The sequence below is a fragment of the Pristis pectinata genome, chromosome 3 (assembly GCF_009764475.1).
Source record: "Pristis pectinata isolate sPriPec2 chromosome 3, sPriPec2.1.pri, whole genome shotgun sequence".
NCBI classification, from domain to species: Eukaryota; Metazoa; Chordata; class Chondrichthyes; order Rhinopristiformes; family Pristidae; genus Pristis; species Pristis pectinata.
The window spans coordinates 97,655,680-97,673,985 of NC_067407.1; the positions used below are offsets into that span (position 1 = coordinate 97,655,680).

The window sequence follows — 18,306 nt, forward strand, 5'->3', positions numbered from 1 at the left end:
TTTGGAGGGAAATAAGCTCTGGAAGGCTATACTTCTTCTTAAGCCATCACTCTGTAACAAATGGGGTACCCTTTTGGAGGGAATTGCATCACTTTGCCCTACTTTAAGGCAAGGAAGTTGAGGAAGAATGAGGAAGAATGGTTTATGTACTGCGTTGACACAGCATTGCCGGAGCTTTTGTCCAAAATTCCAACTGGATGTGTCAGCCATTGTGCAATGATGGTGAATCACTAATGGTTAAATCTGTTTGCGCCTTCCAGTCAATTAAATACAGCCATACAAATATGATGAACTTTAATATTTTTTACAAAGAGAGCTACATTCAAAATGGAAGAGACTACCACAACGAAAAATCCGAAAATAGAATGTTTATAGCAATAGAGAACCAATATACTGACTAAAACTTGAACTTATGTTTCACTCTTACTGTCTGCCCATTCAAATTCCATTACTTTACCTCTCAATGACCTTAAAATACAAAGGACATGAAGCACTAATGAATTAGCCAGCAGAAGTGAAAAGCAATAGAACTGGAGGAGTTATTGGCACACTCCATTCATGCGTGAGACTGTGATTCTCAGCCGGGTACTAGTGACCATTACTGAAAGTCCCACATTAAACACAATAGTAGTCGGGAAGCATAAATAAGCGTAACAACATGAAACTCCCACAGGAAAATTAATCATTCTTAAACAAATATAAGTTACACAAAACATGAAACTGGGTTACAGGAATACAATTTTCTGGTAAGAGCTTGTAGTTCACAATGCAGTAAGTTACCTCCCACTGTTCCACAGCTCACATCAATCTCTATCTCCATAAATCAAACCTACTATCCATTTACTACGAGTAGCACATGCTGGTGACAAAGAGAATGATGCAAACATTGCATCTATTAAGAATAACTGGGAGTAGGAAGCTGATAATGAACAAGAATGTAAACTTCCAGACTGTATCTGACATACAAAGTATTATTCATACCTTAGACAGCTTCTAAAGTTCATCAACTAATTTGTATTCAAGCAGTTCATGTTTCTGATAAGTTCTTGCTCAGGCTCTTGGGTCACCACAGCTCTGGCCAAAAACAATGAGTTGTATGAATTTTTAGGAATAGGATTTCCAGCTCTTAATGGTAAATAGGAATGTGCAACAATACAGTTTATGCTACTTCCTGCAAATAAAAAGTTTAGAAAAAAATTAGCAACAATCTCAGGGAATCTTAATATAAAGAAGTTATAGAAAAGTAAAGTACAAGCAAGAAATATAAAGGATGGAGAAAATCTTAAAATACTGGATTCACAACAATAAACACACAGCAACTTCATCGGCATTTAGAAAGAGATAGTTCAGCTTAACACTTCACCTTGTAACTTTTACTCAAAAACAAAATTACAAAAAATTTGATTAAAAAATTTATTCTCTAAAACGTTGTCTGCATTTTTTCCTTTAAAATATTGATGCACCTGTTGAGTATTTCTAACTATTAATTACTAAAGGAACCAAAATACTGTTCTAGAGAGAACAGCTGCACAGCACAGTATTTTTGAGGCCTGGGGAAATAGCCAGGAGTTTCTGCTTCATCACATTCTCAATACATTTTCAATATGAACTGAATCCCACACAACATAACTCATTTTTTGGAGTAAGAATATTGGCAGGCTTGTAGAAGTGCCTGCTAGAAGAGTAGCTAACCGTACCTCCATTAACAGGGCTGGGAATCTATAATGGCAGCTGTACAGTAAAAGGCATCTCTGCACCATAATTTGAAAAGCTGACCAAAGCTATGGTACCTCAGAGTGCTTTGACAGGACTCTGCAAAATTTATCAGCTGTGAGAACAGTGACAGATAGAAAGTGATATGCACCTGATCTCCAGTGGCTTTTCATTGTCCATATATTTATAATATTCATAATGCTGTCACAAAATATAGATTCAATACCTGAATTTCATCCTATGAAGCTTCTGAAAAATATCGATATGGAGGAATTGTAAATATAAACATGGAATGAAGTGAGCTTGGTTCAACGTCAGAAAATGTGCGGTGGAAGGGTTTTTAAGGTTCAAATTTGCCCAGCTGAAATATTTCCTGTTGTGAAAGTGTAAGTCTCTTGATCAGACTTCACATCTAGAATCGTGGCACGAGTGAAGGTCAGGAGGATGTGAATCACTGTCAATTTTAATTCTTCCTTCACTCACTTAGTGGCTAAGGAGCATGGAAAAAGTTAAAATTCACCTGGCTGACAAACCAGCCTAATCTTGCTCTATAACGTCATCAGCAACTTTATAGTTGGACAAGGTTCTCATCATTGGCTTCATTAATACTTAAATATTGGGATCTAATGATGTAAATCAGACTGTAGTGGGATACTGATGATTTTGACAAAGTGTATAGGAACTGTCTGGGGAAACTCGCTAAATGGATTCCGATCTGAAGAGAAAACAGGTAGCTGCAATGATTTATACCTGTTGAAAGATCTCCAAAGGGCAGGGTGAAAGAGCAATGCTATTTATCACACTTGACCTGTATTCCAGTATATTTAGTAGGTGTACCATGTAGTGGCATGTAAAAGTCCCATCATGGAGTCTAAGTTTGTCATTCCTTCCATTCTCCTCCCTATTTCCCAGTAACCTTTCAAGACATAAAAGCGTTATATTTGGGTCATGAAGGTATTTGGCCTAAATGTGGAGACAGACATGCTTAACCTGTTACATTACTTTCCATCTGCCAGTTCTGAGGCAAGTTCACCAAGCTGTAAAGTTAGCTTTGTTTCTTTCTCCTCATAGACGCTGCCTGATCTGCTGGCTACTTAACAGAAGAAATACAATGAGGAATGGTCATTTCAGCACCTTGAGCCTGCTCTGCCATTCAATGGCTGATCATCTATCCCAGCACCATTTTTGTGCCCTTCCTTCTATTACTTGATTGCTCTACAATCCAGAAATCTCTCAATCTGAATGCAATCAATGGCTGAGCCTCCTCAGCACTTCAAAATGGAGAATCTCAATGGTTCATCATCCTCTGAGTGAAGAAATTTCTCATTTCAGTCCTAAATGATGCAGCCTTTACATTAAAATTATGACCCCTAATTCTAGACTCCGCAGCTAGGGAAATCATCCTTCCCATATTTGCCCTGTCACGCCCACTAGGAATTTTGTACAATTCAGTGAGGACATGTCTCATTCATCTAACCTCTAAAGAATCTAGAGACCTAGCCTACTCAATCACTTCTCATGATAGACCCGCCATCCCTGGAAGCAGACTGGTGAATCTTTGCTGCCCTCCCTCTATAGCAAGTACATCCTTTCTGAGGTAGGGAGACCAAATTATACCCAAGCATTTCTAGCATTCCCTTTTATATCAGAGATGTTTTGCACATCACAGCTCAGGGAATGCCTTTTCTCTCTCACCTTTCCATTCATTTCCTTTTATTTATATCTCCTCCAGAAAGAGCTACTACAATTTAAAAATCCTTCACCACCCTCTCTCAGCTAGGGACAACACCACTGTAGAAGAAAATCAGAACTTCCAGATAGCAAAAATCTGAAACAAAAACAGAAAATGCAGGAAACAACCAGGTAGTCAGGCAGCATCTATGAAAGGAGAAACAGTTTAAATTTAGCGTCTGGGTTCAAGCGAAGCGTCCCCAACCCTAGACATTAACTGTTTCTCCTTCCACAGATGCTGCATGACCTGGTGAGTGTTTCCTACATTTTCTGTTTTTGTTCCTGCACCACCTGCATCATTCAGCCTCTCTTGCTGTCCACGCTATTATTGTTCTCTCCACCTTTCTTCTTTCTCTGCAACCTAAAACATATTTGGTTTCTTGCTTTTCCTCAAAGACTCTTTCCTCAGATGCTGGTGAACCTGCTGAGATTTTCCAGCATTTTCTGTTTTTATTCCAGATTTCTAGTATCTGCAGTTTTTTTATTAATTTTCATAACTTTTGAAACTCTCTCACTCATGTGGTGTGAATATTACTTGTCAATTACTTTACAATTATCAGCTCATGGTCTGAAAACATAAAGGCATAATCTGCTTTCTTTTTCAGAGGAGATGCAAATAAAATTGAATGTCACTTAATCATCAGCGAGCATACCTACTTCCGATCTTATGATGGAAGGAAGGCCATTGATGAAACTGCAGAAGATGGTTGACTGTGTGTGCTTGTGCCAGTGCAAGTGCAACATATGAGTGCCTGGTATATGTCTTCACTGATAGAAATTGTTGGTGGTTGAGTAAGGGGGTTGTGGTGTACGAAGCAATCAATGACATCAGCATTGGTACAATATTGCATTTGAAAATGCTTTCATTGACCTGAACTACACAAAACACAAGAAATAGCCAAGCACTTTCCATGAATGACAAGTGCCGAACACACATATATTCTATTCCATTAATTAAAAAACAGGCTGCAATTGCATTGGAACGCAGAAGAAAGAGGTATGATTTTTCTGGAGGTGTATAAAATCATGAGAGGCATCAATAGGATAAGTGCACAGTCTTTTCCCTAGGATTGGGGAATCAAGAACTAGAGGACATAGGTTTAAGGTGAGAGGTGAGAGATTTAATAGGAATCTGAAAGGCAACATTTTCATACAAGGGGTGGTCAGTATATGGAACAAGCTGCCAGAGGAGGTGGTTCAGGCAGGTACATTAACAACATTTAAAAGGCACTTGGACAGGTACATGGATAGGAAAAGTTTAGAAGTTATGGGCCAAATGCGAACAAATGGGTCTAGCTTAGATGGGCATCTTGGTTGGCATGGACCAATTGGGCCAAAAGGCCTGTTTCTGTGCTGTATGACTCTATGAGTCCAATGTTGCCTTTACACTACTAATGAATGGGTTACATTTCACATGGGAAGTCACCTGGCAATAGTAGCTGCAGTCACTTTAGAAGCATAGAAAGATATTTTTAACATTATTTCAAATGTATTGAAGATTGATTTACAACCTCATCCTATCACTGCAATTTTTGGTTTACCAAGGATAGAATCTGGCCATCTATCCACCGCCGCTAACCATATGATTGCCTTTGTTACATTAATGGCCAAATGATCCATTTTGCTTAAATGGAAGGATCCAATACCCCCTACTACTTTTCAATGGTTCTCTCAAACTATATCATGTTTAAACTTGGAAAAAATTAGGAGTGGTACTGTTGATCCTTCACTTAAATTTGAGGAAGTTTGGATTCCATTTATTCAATATTTTCACATGATATAGATCTCCTTATAATAACCTTTCAATTTAGAGGAACAGAGTTGACGACATAATATTGCTCTGTTTCTATTGAGAAACTTTAGTCCAGTTTTTTTTTGTTTGTTTTTTTTTATTTTTTTCTTTAGCTTAGTTTGGTTTGATATATTGTTTATAATTTTTCTTATTGTTTTTGGGATTTTTTTCTTTCTTTTATATTTTATAATAAATCTTTTTCTTTTATATTATATTCATTCACTAACAAATCATTGGATCTACAGATTTTTTTAATACTCTATTGTTCTTTATGATTATCCATGTCATGATTGTTCTCCTGATCTCTTTGTATTACATGTATAAATATTGATATACTAATCTGTATTAATTTGAAAACTAATAAAAAGATTGAAAAAGAAAGAAAAGAGGCATAGAAAAACAATTTTGCATACGATATGGAGAGATATCGAGAGCTAAGCACATATGGGAAGGGTGCTTCAGAAACCTGGCACATTGCCGGGACTGCCTGATGTGATGTCCTGGTTTTCATCTACCCTTCAGATTCGTGACCACCTTATAGACCATATCCATTCAATCCAAAAGGTGACCCTTAGCTTTCATTTGGCTATCACTTTAATTCATCATCCTACTCCCACTCTGATTTCTCTCTCTTTGGCCTCTTAGAGCATCCCAATGAATTCCAACATTAGCTGAAAGAACGGTATCTCATCTTCTCACCAAGCACACTACAACCCTCTGGGTTCAGCAGTGAATTCAAAGGTTTCAGATAAACAGCCTTTCCAGTAAGTGGTGCCTGCAGTAACATTGGGCAGCATCTCCAGTGAGGTAACTAGAGTTCACAATTCAAGTTGATAACCATGTATTGTCAGAGGTCATTGACCCAGGTACTGATTCTTCTCCTTCCACAGATTCTGCCTGGCCTGCTGGGCACTTCCAACATTTTCTGTTTTTGTTTCAGATTTGCCATGTTGGCAGATTTTTGCTATTCAGTCCCTGGCCGTCTTGATGTGACTTGTTTTTCTTTCCAGAGACACTGCCTAACCTGGTAGGCTTTCCCACCATTCTCCTTTATTTTAGATTTCCAGACACTGCTGTGCTTTTTTTTAATCTCACAGTTTCAGCACTTTCACCTGTGTACTTTCTCTTTCTCACATCTTTGATCTCCCTCAATTTGCACTTCCTCCAGTCGGATTAGCTGTCACTAACAAGCCCTTCTCCTCCTCTCTCAGTTGACATCAATCTCTGTCATCTATTTTCTTTTATCTCCACTGTATCACAACCATCTTGCTTGTTCTCCCCAGTCTTTTATTTTGGATTGACAGCACTTAGTTTTTTTATTGCTTTTGCAAGATGTAAAAGATATCAGGTAGAGTGTGGGAGTTCATCCCCAATCTCTTGCAGAATTTTATATTGAGCCAGGAATGTATCGTTTCCAGTCAGGAATGGTGCAGGCACCTGTGGCAGATGATACTGACACACCAATGGAACAGCAGCTGATGGAGCAAATTCCACTTGCATTGAGGAACAGGCAAGACCATCTAAGGTCTTTGTGTATCAGTGGAACATCACAATACTCCAATCAGAACCATCACCCAAGAGCACGTTATAGTTTTCTAAGAGCAGAGAGCTGACAACCAGAGACAGACGGAATCACAGTTGCCATCAGGGGACAGATTGCTGCAAGATGGGAGATAATTATCTGTGTTGGCACAGATTTGGAGATTTTGAATTAGCATGTGATCTTGGTCATAGCAAACACTATGATGAAATCCACAACCATGCTTTACTCATCTTTGGTTATATAACATTTAATATTCATTTATTTACCAAATGTGTTTCAAAGAAGACACATTGAGAGTTCACTGTTGAAAGTATGCAAATTCTGGCAGCAAGGTCAAGAATTAGGCCCTCAGACAAAACATTCCTCTCAATTCAGCAGTGCACTGAAAAGCATTAAGTACCTGCTGACTCTCTTGTGATTTAGCTGAGAGCCACTTACCTAAAGCCTTTCAAGTTTGACTGGTGCTGAAGCTAGCTATTGTTTTTTTTTATGGTATTCCCATATCAAATATGGAGACTTTAATCAGCCCAGACTCCTAAATGAGAACACTTGATTGGGCTATATATTGAGAAAAACCCTTGAACACTGCACTGCTGCTGAAGCTATCGCAATGATGCTTTTCATTGGCTCAAAGCCATTAAGAGTGACTGGACATTTTGGGCACAGAATCCTTTGTAAGGCTTGAAATTTGTCATCAATTCCTGGTATCTTTATTATTGGTGTACATACATTTCAGCTATGCTTTGTGCCTTCGGCAAAGCTGGTTAGTTTGATGAAGTTAGTTGCTATGAAAGGGTTGGTAAAAGCTTTTTGCTGGTTTCACTTAGACAAGAGTTAAGGTTTAAAGAGACAATTGTAGAAGAGGACTAATGCAGGTTAAGTGTAGAATGTGAGTCAGATAGTAATCTCTCAGCATGGAAATCCTGGTAATTCAATACCAAAGGCAGTGAACTCCCAAATACTGCCATGTGCAAAAGACTGGGAAATGTGCTATTGCACAGCACCTGCTGCCTGGAATGATCCTGAGGTTAGTATGTCCAGGTTTACAGTAACCTTGATCTCCATTTAGCAGAGCTGACCTCTGTGAGCATAGTGCCCCAATTGCAGCATTAGCATATTGAACAGTGCAGTTTCAACAGGATATATGGCCTGCTCCAGCTCTTATTCTGTTATGCTCTTAAGAATATGGTGTAATTTCCATGAATTTCTTGGCTTTTACTGTTCACAAATGTTTCTGATATAGGTTAAATTCTACAATCCTAAAAAGATAACAAGGGTGTCAACAAATTTTGATGAGAAATGCTCTTGGCAAAATGCATGAGACATTGGCCACAAATATTATGGAATTTCCACCCAAAACCCCTCAGGGCATGACAGGTCAACATCACTCAGAACAGATTTTGTGAGATTGAATGGAAAATCACTCATCACAAGAAAATGAATTCCTGGGCACAAATATCATTTGAAGTTTTCAGTACAAATCCATTGCAGCTTTAACAAGAATGTACTAAATTCTCAGGAAACAGCCCAGAACCCAGTTAAACAAAGGTATGGCTTGTCCTGTCATTTAACGTCAGGCAATCTGTTCTGAATGAATGGATATTGACATGTTACACCCTGAAGGGTCGCACTTATGTTTCTGTTCCTTATTTTCTTGTCTGCCTCATATCTGCAATATTCCAAATTATTTGCTAGCTGTCATGGTAGATTTTCCATTGTTTTCCCTGAAGATCAGAGTGTGACTTACATTGATTTTATGCCAGCTCACAGAGTAATCCCCCTCCCCACTAATTTCACCTATAAACTATCCTACCCACATTCAACTCCCCCCAGATTCTCCCATTATATGCTCAATTTTACTCCACCCTAAATTCTGGCATTAAAACAGTATTGTGTGTCACCCTAATACTGTTCTTGAGGGTCACACAGAGATTGTATCATAGAAGCATAGAACAGTACAGCACAATACAGGCTCTTCGGCCCACAATGTTGTGCTGACCTTTAAACCTCACCTAAGACTATCTAAGCCCTTCCTACCACATATCCCTCTATTTTAAATTCCTCCATATGCTTAACTAGCAATCTCTTGAATTTGACCAAAGTACCTGCCTCCACCACCGCCCCAGGCAGCGCATTCCATGCCCTAACCACTCTCTGCATAAAAAACCTCCCTCCGATATCTCCCTTGAACTTCCCACCCATTACTTTAAAGTCATGCCCTCTTGTATTGAACACTGGTGCCCTGGGAAAGACGCACTGGCTGTCTACTCTATCTATTCCTCTTAATGTTTTGTATAACTCTATCATGTCTCCCCTCATCCTCCTTCTCTCCAAAGAGTAAAGTCCTAGCTCCCTTTGTCTCTCCTCATAATGCATACTCTCTATACCAGGCAGCATCCTGGTAAATCTGCTCTGCACCCTTTCCAACGCTTCCACATCCTTCCTACAATGAGGCAACCAGAACTAGACACAGTACTCTAAGAGTGGTCTAACCAGAGTTTTGTAAAGCTGCATCATTACCTCGCAGCTCCTAAACTTATGAATGCTAACATCCCATAAGCTTTCTTAACTACCCTATCCACCTGTGAGGCAACTTTCAGGGATCTGTGGATATGAACCCCCAGATCCCTCTACTCTTCCACACTACCCAGAATCCTGCCATGAACTTTGTACTCCACCTTGAAGTACACTTGTCCTTCCAAAGTGTACCACCTCACACTTCTCCGGATTGAACTCCATCTGCCACTTCTCAGTCCAGCTCTGCATCCTATCAATGTCCTTCTGCAATCTTTGACAGTCCTCCACACTATGCACAACACCACCAACCTTTGTGTCGTCTGTAAACTTGCCAACCCACCCTTCTACCCCCTCATCCAAGTCATTAATAAAAAATCACGAAAAGCAGAGATCCCGGAACCGATCCTTGTGGGACACCGCTAGTCACAGCCCTCCAATCTGAATGCACTCCCTCCACCACAACCCTCTGCTTTCTACAGGCAAGCCAATTCTGAATCCACACGGCCAAGCATCCCTGGATCCCATGGCCTCTTACCTTCTGAAGAAGCCTACCATGTGGAACCTTGTCAAATACCTTACTAAAATCCATGTAGACCATATCTACTGCACTACCCTCATCAATCTTCCTGATAACCTCCTCAAAGAACCCTATCAGGCTTGTGAGACATGATATGCCCTTCACAAAGTCATGCTGGCTGTCCCTGATCAGACCATGATTCTCTAAATGCCCATGGGTCCTATCTCTAAGAATTCTTTCCAACAGCTTGCCCACCACAGATGTAAGGCTCACTGGTCTATAATTCCCTGGACTATCCTACTACCTTTTTTGAATAAGGGGACAACATTTGCCACCCTCCAATCCTCTGGTTCCGTGGACAACGAGGACTCAAAGATCCTAGCCAATGGTTCAGCAATCTCCTCCCTCACCCCGCGGAACAGCCTGGGGAATATTCCGTCAGGTCCCGGGAACTTATCCCTCCTAATATTTTCTAACAGCTCCAGCACATCCTCCCTCTTGATATCGACATGCTCCAGAACATTACCCTTACCAATACTGTCCTCAGCATCATCAAGGCCCCTCTCCTTGGTGAATACTGAAGAGAAGTATTCATTGAGGACCTCACCCACTTCCACAGCTTCCAGGCACATCTTCCCACCTTTGTCTCTAATTGGTCCTACCTTTACTCTCGTCATCCTTCTGCTCTTCACATAAGTGAAAAAAGCCTTGGGATTTTCCTTAATCCTACTTGCCAAGGCCTTTTCATGTCCCCTTCTTGCTCTCTTCAGCCCCTTCTTAAGTTCCTTCGTTGCTACCTTATATTCCTCAAGAGACCTATCTGATTCTTGCTTCCTAAACCTTATGTATGCTGCCTTCTTCCTCCTAACTAGTTGTTCCACCTCTCTTGTCACCCATAGTTCCTTCACACTGCCATTCTTTCTCTGCCTCACCAGGACAAATTTAGCCCTAACATCCTGCAAGAGATCCCTGAACAACGACCACATCTCCATAGTACATTTCCCTTCAAAAATGTCATCCCAATTTACACTCCCAAGTTCTAGCCTTATGGCCTCATCATTTGCCCTTCCCCAATTAAATATCTTCCTGTCCTCTTTGCTCCTATCCTCATCCATGACAATGCTAAAGGTTAGGGAGCAGTGGTCACTGTCCCCCAAATGCTCACCCACTGAGAGATCTGTCACCTGACCTGGTTCATTACCTAAAACTAGATCTAATATGGCATTCCCTCTAGTCAGCCTGTCAACATACTGTGACAGGAATCCGTCCTGGACACACTTAACAAACTCTGCCCTGTCTAAACCTTTGGTACTAAGCAGGTGCCAATCAATATATGGGAAGGTGAAGTCTCCCATAATAAAAACCCTGTTATTCTTGCACCTTTCCAAAATCTGCCTCCCAATCTGCTCCTCAGTATCCTTGCTGCTACCAGGAGGCCTATAGAATACTCCCAGTAGAGTAACTGCTCCTTGCTTGTTCCTAACTTCCACCCAAACTGACTCTATAGAGGATCCTTCTACATTATCCACCCTTTCTGCAGCTTTAATAGTATCCCTGACCAGTAACGCCACCCCTTCTCCTCTTCTTCCCCCCCTTCTCCCCCCCAAATGAAGTTAAGAACTTCATTTATGAGGTTCACAGAACTTTTGTTGGATCTTTCTGTAATGTCAGATAGAAACTGTGAGTATTGATTTCAGCATGGCATTCCCTAGATACCTTGAAAGTTCTTGCATCTCTCACTATGATCCACAGCCAATGCTCTCTTTGCAGCCAACTCTCTTTAAGTATCACAATATAAGCCACCCTTTTCCATCTACTATAGAGTGTTGCCGCTGAATGAATGGATGCTGCAATGAGAGTGGAGTCAGAGAGTGCTGCCAGACTATCGAAAGGATCTGGACAGGGTGGCGAACAACACTGCCCACTGAAGGCATGTTCAAAGAGGTAGTATTAGACAGACAATTCAAGGCCACAACCAAGCTTCCCACCCACGAGGCTGCCAGGCAGATCTCTGTATGGACATGAGTTCAAGCCTACAATTCAGGTAAATGCCGATGTCACCTCTGCTTATTCCTGTGGGCTGAGGAAAATTACGTGGACTGGATCATGCTTGACTTTGCCTGCTCACCTGTGCTCAGCCCCTGTGGCTGCACTAAGCGTCTGCAATTCCGCAAATCTAATTGAGGTCCAAATTTCGCTGCTGCAGCCATCCTGTGAAGCCAACTGGTCCACCAGCTGTGACTGTCCTCAAGCAGCAAATCCTGAGGCCCTACCTTGTCCACCCCCATCTCCCCAGCCTGCTCTGACAGGTTTTTCATGGCATGTAGAGTCAAAAGTCTTTTCATCTATTTCCAAATGTATCTGATGCCTACAAATACGCCAAGTTAAAAGGCTATAAATCTAATATCAAAACATTTTAAATAATAAATATTAATTAAAATATCATTGTTAACTAAAATAGAAATAAAATAAAATTGTCCTCAGTTACCTTTTACATCCAGGTCAGTGACACTATTCATGGGCTATATACAACAATCATGGTGGGCAACAAGGTAAAAGGTTGGAGGCAGGCTTTTTGTGCTCCACACTTGTACTCAGGGTCATCCGATCTCCCACATATTCCTGACTTCCAAGATACAGTGCACAGGCACGGAAGTCAGAGATGCACTGACCCTTACAAGATACCTGCAAGAGGAAAGTAGAGTTCAGCCCAATGAAGCCCCCTTTCCTTGAGCATGGAGCTTAATTGACTTCCTTAATATAGCAATAAACCAGAAACTCTGAAATGTAGCTGAGAACAGCAACAACAACCTGAAGTGATTCTGAAATTTGATAGATATGACTGACATGATAATGATCTCCATAAACAGAGCAGTCTAGGGATACATGTGGGGTTGTTTATTTAGATTGTTGGAGGTCAGGGATCTCAATGAGGACAAATAATGTATTGGCCCATGGCTTCATAAGTAACAGAGAGAAACTGTGGTTGTTCTGTGAGTATGTAAGAATTCTCTTTTCTCAGCCTAGCTACTGCAGACGCACTTTGTGCATTGATCTACTGTTGACGTTATCTGTGGGAGATTTACATCAGAAAAAAGTGCTCAGTACCAAATCCACTGAGAAATGAGGAGCTGAACTTATCAATTCAACCTAAGGCATCCAGAAATGTGCACAAAATTGCTCTCTCTGGGCTAACCTGATACTTTTTTTGAACTGCACTGCACTGCAATACACTGCACTTTTTCTGGAGTTTTATGAACAAATTTATAGCATGTCTTTTTTTAGTTTTTCTAAATGCTGCTTTGAGCCTGCAAGAACAATATTTTATGAAAGACATTAAAACAGTTTGACAGTCAAGAAACTCCTGTAATATCACATTTACAAATATTCCAAAAGACTACATATTCTCTATTACATGATAATATTACATTATAATTTTGAAGTTAATGAAACCAAATTTCAGAACCTGAAATGCAGAGTGGATTTGTTATTACATGCTACTTAACACAAGTACAGAAGACAAATTTCTTCTCCAATTTTTTTTTGTATTTGTTAAGTAAATATAAAGATAACTGGTTGCTGGATCTGGAGGATTCACCAGAGTGGTGGATATTTAAACATGCCTTTCCAACTGTGGGAATCAGCAACCTAGGAGAGAAGAAAAGAGATGTCACTGAAACCCCTTAATGAGAAAATATACAAATATGTATCTTTTGGTAAACTCACATAATTAAATTATGAGAAATTACAGTAACAATAGGCCAAGCATTAATTACTTTAAAATATCCAAACTGGAGCATTTATCTCTCAGTCTTTCTAAAACTACATTCTGTAACTTAAGAATGAATGTCTCTTCTGTCTCCTTTCTGACAATTGCAGTTGATCTCCCCAGCTTCTGTAATTGCAGACCTCACTTCAAATACCAAGGTCAACTCCAAGCTCTAAATTTGACCTTCCTCTCCCCCACAAACTGCATCACACACATCTCCACAACCCAATGCTTCCCTTCGCCTTGAGTCTTGAACTCCAGTTTTGGCCACTTCTGAATGCGGGGTACAATCCCCAGGTTCAGCCTTCTGACTCTAATTGTCCCAACCATAAAATAGCCAACATGTTAGCCTTTTTACCTAGATATCAATTTTAAGGAGAACTTGTCATTTGCCAGCAGCTTTGTGTCCTTAAATTCATTACATTTTCTGGGTCTTCTGATTTCTAGGACCTGCCCTGATTCTTCCTCAGTTTGCTAGAAGTAAGATGAAATTTAGACATTAGCAATTATATTTGGCCAAAATTTTTTATCCTTTACATTTGTTCTAATCCCGCTTTGCGATTTCCCAAGGTAGAGAGCCAGCTCTGGACATTTCCTGCAGTCATACTCTATCAAAACAAATGTGCAATTATTCTAATGTTTTATTCTTTTTTAAGCATTTTGTTTCTTTGAAAGCAATTTTGTAATATCAGAATAACCTACTTTTAAGATCTCCCAGTCACAAAGAAGTTTCAGTCTGGGAAAAGTGATTTATCAGCAACTGGAAGTCATGCCCCATCAAATCTTTGGGCATTAGTAAGGTGGGTTCAGTTTGTGGAAAAAAGGGGTAGAGAGAAAGGGAAGGGTTTCTTAATGTCACCTGTTATGATTAAGCTGCTTCACCTCAGTATAAGGAATTCTGGTCTTTTGTCATTTACTAAAATTCCCTAGTCAGGAATAATTCCCTAGCCAGGGGTAATTCAATTATAAGCCCATTGTAATCATTCAAAGCAGGGGAAGACACCAATCCTAGTACATTTATGGGACAGAAAGAGGCCAGTCAGCCAATCAACCCTCTGATGCTGCCTGGCAGAGCAATCTGATCACTCCCATTCCCTACTCTTTCTCTATAGCCCGACAAGTTCCTGTCCAATTTCCTTTTGAAGGTGTTGATTTATTCTACTTCCACTACCCTTACTAGCAGCAAATTCTAAATCTCAACAACATTATCCATAAATAAAGGGTTTCCTTGCATCCTCCTTGTATCTTTTACCCAAAATCTTAAATCCATGCTCCAGTATTTGAATCATCTGTTAATGACAACTTTCCTGAATTTATTCTACCTAAATCAATCATGATCTAATACAACTCTATTAGATCTCCTCTCCACCCTCATCACTCCAAGAAGAACAAACCAAGTTTTTTCTGGTTTGGACATTTAGCTGAAATCCCTTATCCCTGAAATTATTTCAGTAAATATTTTCTATACTCTCTACAATACCTTCACTTCCTTCCTGAAATTAGATGACCTTGATCAAACACAATGCTCCAGTTATAATCTAGCCAGTTTTATATGAGTATGGCATAACCTTCCTGCTTTTGCACTGTATGTCTCTATTTAGAAATCTCAAAATACCATAAGCTTAAGTAAGCATTCAGCATGCCCTTCAACTTTCAAGGATTTATGCTCAAAAATATCCAGGTTCCTTTGTTCCAATGTGCCCTTCAAAGAATGTTGAAATGGAGGAGGAGGAAGTGCAACAGTGGGTGGGCACACAGAAAGCAAGAAACTGCAGGAATCAACCTGTTGTCTCAACAGGAATCAAGGACAAGCCAGGGAACTACAGGCTGGTCAGCCTGACATCAGTAGTGGAGAAGTTACTGGAGGGAATTCTGAGGGACAGATCTACTAGCATTTGGATAGAAAAAATCTGATTAGGAGGAGTCAGCTTGGCTTTGTGCATGGAAAGCCGTGCTTGATGAATCTTTTTAAGTTTTTTGAAGAGGTAACCAAAAAGCTAGATGAAGGTAGGGCAGTGGATGTTGTCTATTTGAACTTTAGCAAAGCCTTCGACAAGGTCCTGCATGGTAGGCTGGTCTGGAAGGTTATGTCCCATGGAATCCAGGGAGAACTAGTTAAGTTCAAAATTGGCTCAGAGGTAGGACACAGAAGGTGGTGGTTGGAGGTTGTTTCTCAGATTGGAGGCCGGTGACGAGTTGTGTGCCACAAGGGTCCTTGCTGGGACCCTTGTTATTTGTTTTTTATATAAATGATTTGGATGCAAATGTACAAGGCTTGATCAGTAAGTTTGTGGATGATGTGAATTAGGAGGTGTTGTTAGTGAAGAAGGTTATCATAGATTACAGGGGGACCTTGGTCAGTTAGGGAAGTGGGCTGAGGAGTGGCAAATGGATTTCAATACAGATAAGTGCAAAGTGATGCATCTTGGAAAATAAAACCAGCGTAGGACTGATACTATGAATGGTAGGGCATTAGGGAGTGTAATGGAACAGAGGGACCTAGAAGTACAAGTGCATAGGTCATTGAAAGTAGCGTCACAGGTAGACAGGGTGATGAAAAAGGCGTTTAGCACACTGATCTTCAACAATCAGAGCACTGAGTATAGAAGTTGGGACATTATGTTGCAGCTGTACAAGTCGTTTGTGAAGGCGTTCTTGGAGTACTGTGTACAGTTTTGGTCACCCTGTTATAGGAAAAATGTGGTTAAACTGGGAAGAGTGCAGAAAAGATTTACGAGTATGTTGCCAGGATAGAGAGCCTGAGTTATAGGGTGATGTTGGACAGGCTAGGTCTTTATTCCTTGGAACGTAGGAGAACGAAGGGTGACCTTATAGAGGTTTATAAAATCATGAGGAGCACAGATAAGATGGATAGTAGCAGTATTTTACCCAGGGTAGGGCAGTCTAAAACTAGGGGGCATAGATTTAGGGTGAGAGGAGAAAGATTTAAAAGGGACCTGAGGGGCAACTTTTTCACGCAGAGGGTGGTGAGTATATGGAATGAGCTGCCAGAGGAAGTGGTTGAGGCAGGTACAATAGTATCATTTAAGAAGCACTTGGATGGGTACATGCAAGGGTAGGGCTTAGAGGGATATGGGCTGAACGCAGGAAATTGGGACTAGCTGGGTGGGCACCGTAGTCAGCATGGACTGGTTGGGCCAAAGGGCCTGTATCCGTGCTGTATTACTCCATGACTAACTGTTTCTGTTCTGGCTGTAGGTTATTAAAGAATTCATGATCATACAAGTAATCTCAACCACATCTCTCATTTCACTATTCAATACATTTCCTCCATCACTGACTGGCACATCATTATTCCAACAATACCAATAAAAGGCATCAGAAAATGCATATTTTAATGCAATTTTCTGAACTCAGCTACTGCAGAATGAATACAAAGATAAACTCACTAATCTTGTACATATGCTTTATGTTCCCCAACACCTGTGATGGGGCTGGTGAAAACCTAATGAAGTTCAAATGAGGAATTCCAGATTGAGAGCAATTCTGAGTAACCTCAGACCCAGACTTGGCTTTAGATCAGACAATGGGTGAACTGACTAATAGTCAACAGCAATTCACTGGTTGAGAGGCAGGGACAAACCAGGAATGGTGTTATCCAAGGAAAGATAGTGGGTTTCTTAGGCTACTTAAATTACTGCCAATCTCACAGGCAAAGCTTCAGCAATCCAACTGATTAAATAGGGAACAGACTGGAAGGCCATTTAACCAAGTCATCCAGGGCTACAAAGGCAGCTGTTTAGGTTTGCACTGCTGAAGTCAGTGCTTTAATGGAAGCTGCTTCTGGTGAGCAATGGCTGCATTCAATAATCAATTAAAAGGGAGCAATAACTTAGTGTGTTTCCTGCCGGTATAACAATTGAGTGGGGGTTATTCATGGACCTGGATTCCTCGGACCTATTATCAGGGCTGGTCAATATTTCACTTAGTAAGTTCCAGACATTCTCAAATGTCTTTAATGTGTAGCCCTACTCACTTACCTGCATTCTCTGATCTAAGAAATGTAGCTTCTGGTTCAACAGCCCCATTTCCTGAAAGAATACGGAGAGGTCACCATATTTGCACTTTTAATCTTACATTTTTTAACCAATTTCATACCTCAGTGAAAACATAACTGTACAAGAATCTTACTTTATTAATGAAATCTATAATTGAGAGAAGTATTACAAACATATGAATTAGGCACAGGAGTTGGCCACTCGACCCCTCAAGTCTGTTCCATCATTCAATAAAATCATGGCAGATCTGATAGTGACCCCAACTTGACATTCCAGTCTACCAAAATTAACCTTTCACCCCCTTGCTTATCAAGGATCTATCTGAACCTGACTTAAAAACATTCAAAGATTCTGCTTCCACTGACATTTAAGGAAGAGGTTTCCAAAAATTCAATTCTGAGAGAAAAAAAATCAATTCATCTCTCTGTCTTAAATCTGGTGATTCCTTATTGTTAAATGGTGACCTCTAGTTCTAGATTCTCCCACAAGAGGAAATATCCACTCTGTGTCCACCTTGCCCAAAGCCCGAATCAAGACCTTTCTCACTCTTCTAAACTCCAGCAGACGAAGCCTCGTCTGTCCAATCTCTCCTTATAATAAGTCATGTTACACCTTTATAAAACTCTGGTTAGGCCGTATCTGGAGTATTGCATTCAATTCTGGTCGCCGCATAATCACATCTTTTCTATTATGCAGTGTCCTTTC

At 40.3% G+C, this 18,306-nt stretch overlaps 1 protein-coding gene across 5 annotated transcripts in view; it reads right to left on the reverse strand.

Moving 5' to 3' along the window:
* Positions 1-321: 321 nt before the first annotated feature.
* Positions 322-18,306, reverse strand: part of si:zfos-1056e6.1 (uncharacterized protein LOC107988029 homolog) — a 58,148-nt gene continuing 40,163 nt past the window's right edge. For 3 of the 5 annotated variants that reach the window (XM_052013022.1, XM_052013024.1, XM_052013020.1), the window contains 5 exons: positions 17,584-17,634; positions 13,941-14,056; positions 13,437-13,461; positions 12,302-12,498; positions 322-1,171 (listed from right to left, as the gene is read on the reverse strand). In XM_052013022.1, coding sequence (XP_051868982.1) covers positions 12,349-12,498; positions 13,437-13,461; positions 13,941-14,056; positions 17,584-17,634 — 342 coding nt within the window. In that variant the 3' untranslated portion in view covers positions 322-1,171; positions 12,302-12,348. Of the gene's footprint in view, positions 1,172-12,301; positions 12,499-13,436; positions 13,462-13,940; positions 14,057-17,583; positions 17,635-18,306 lie in introns of those variants that run through there. The other 2 variants (XM_052013021.1, XM_052013025.1) reach the window with 2 other exon arrangements.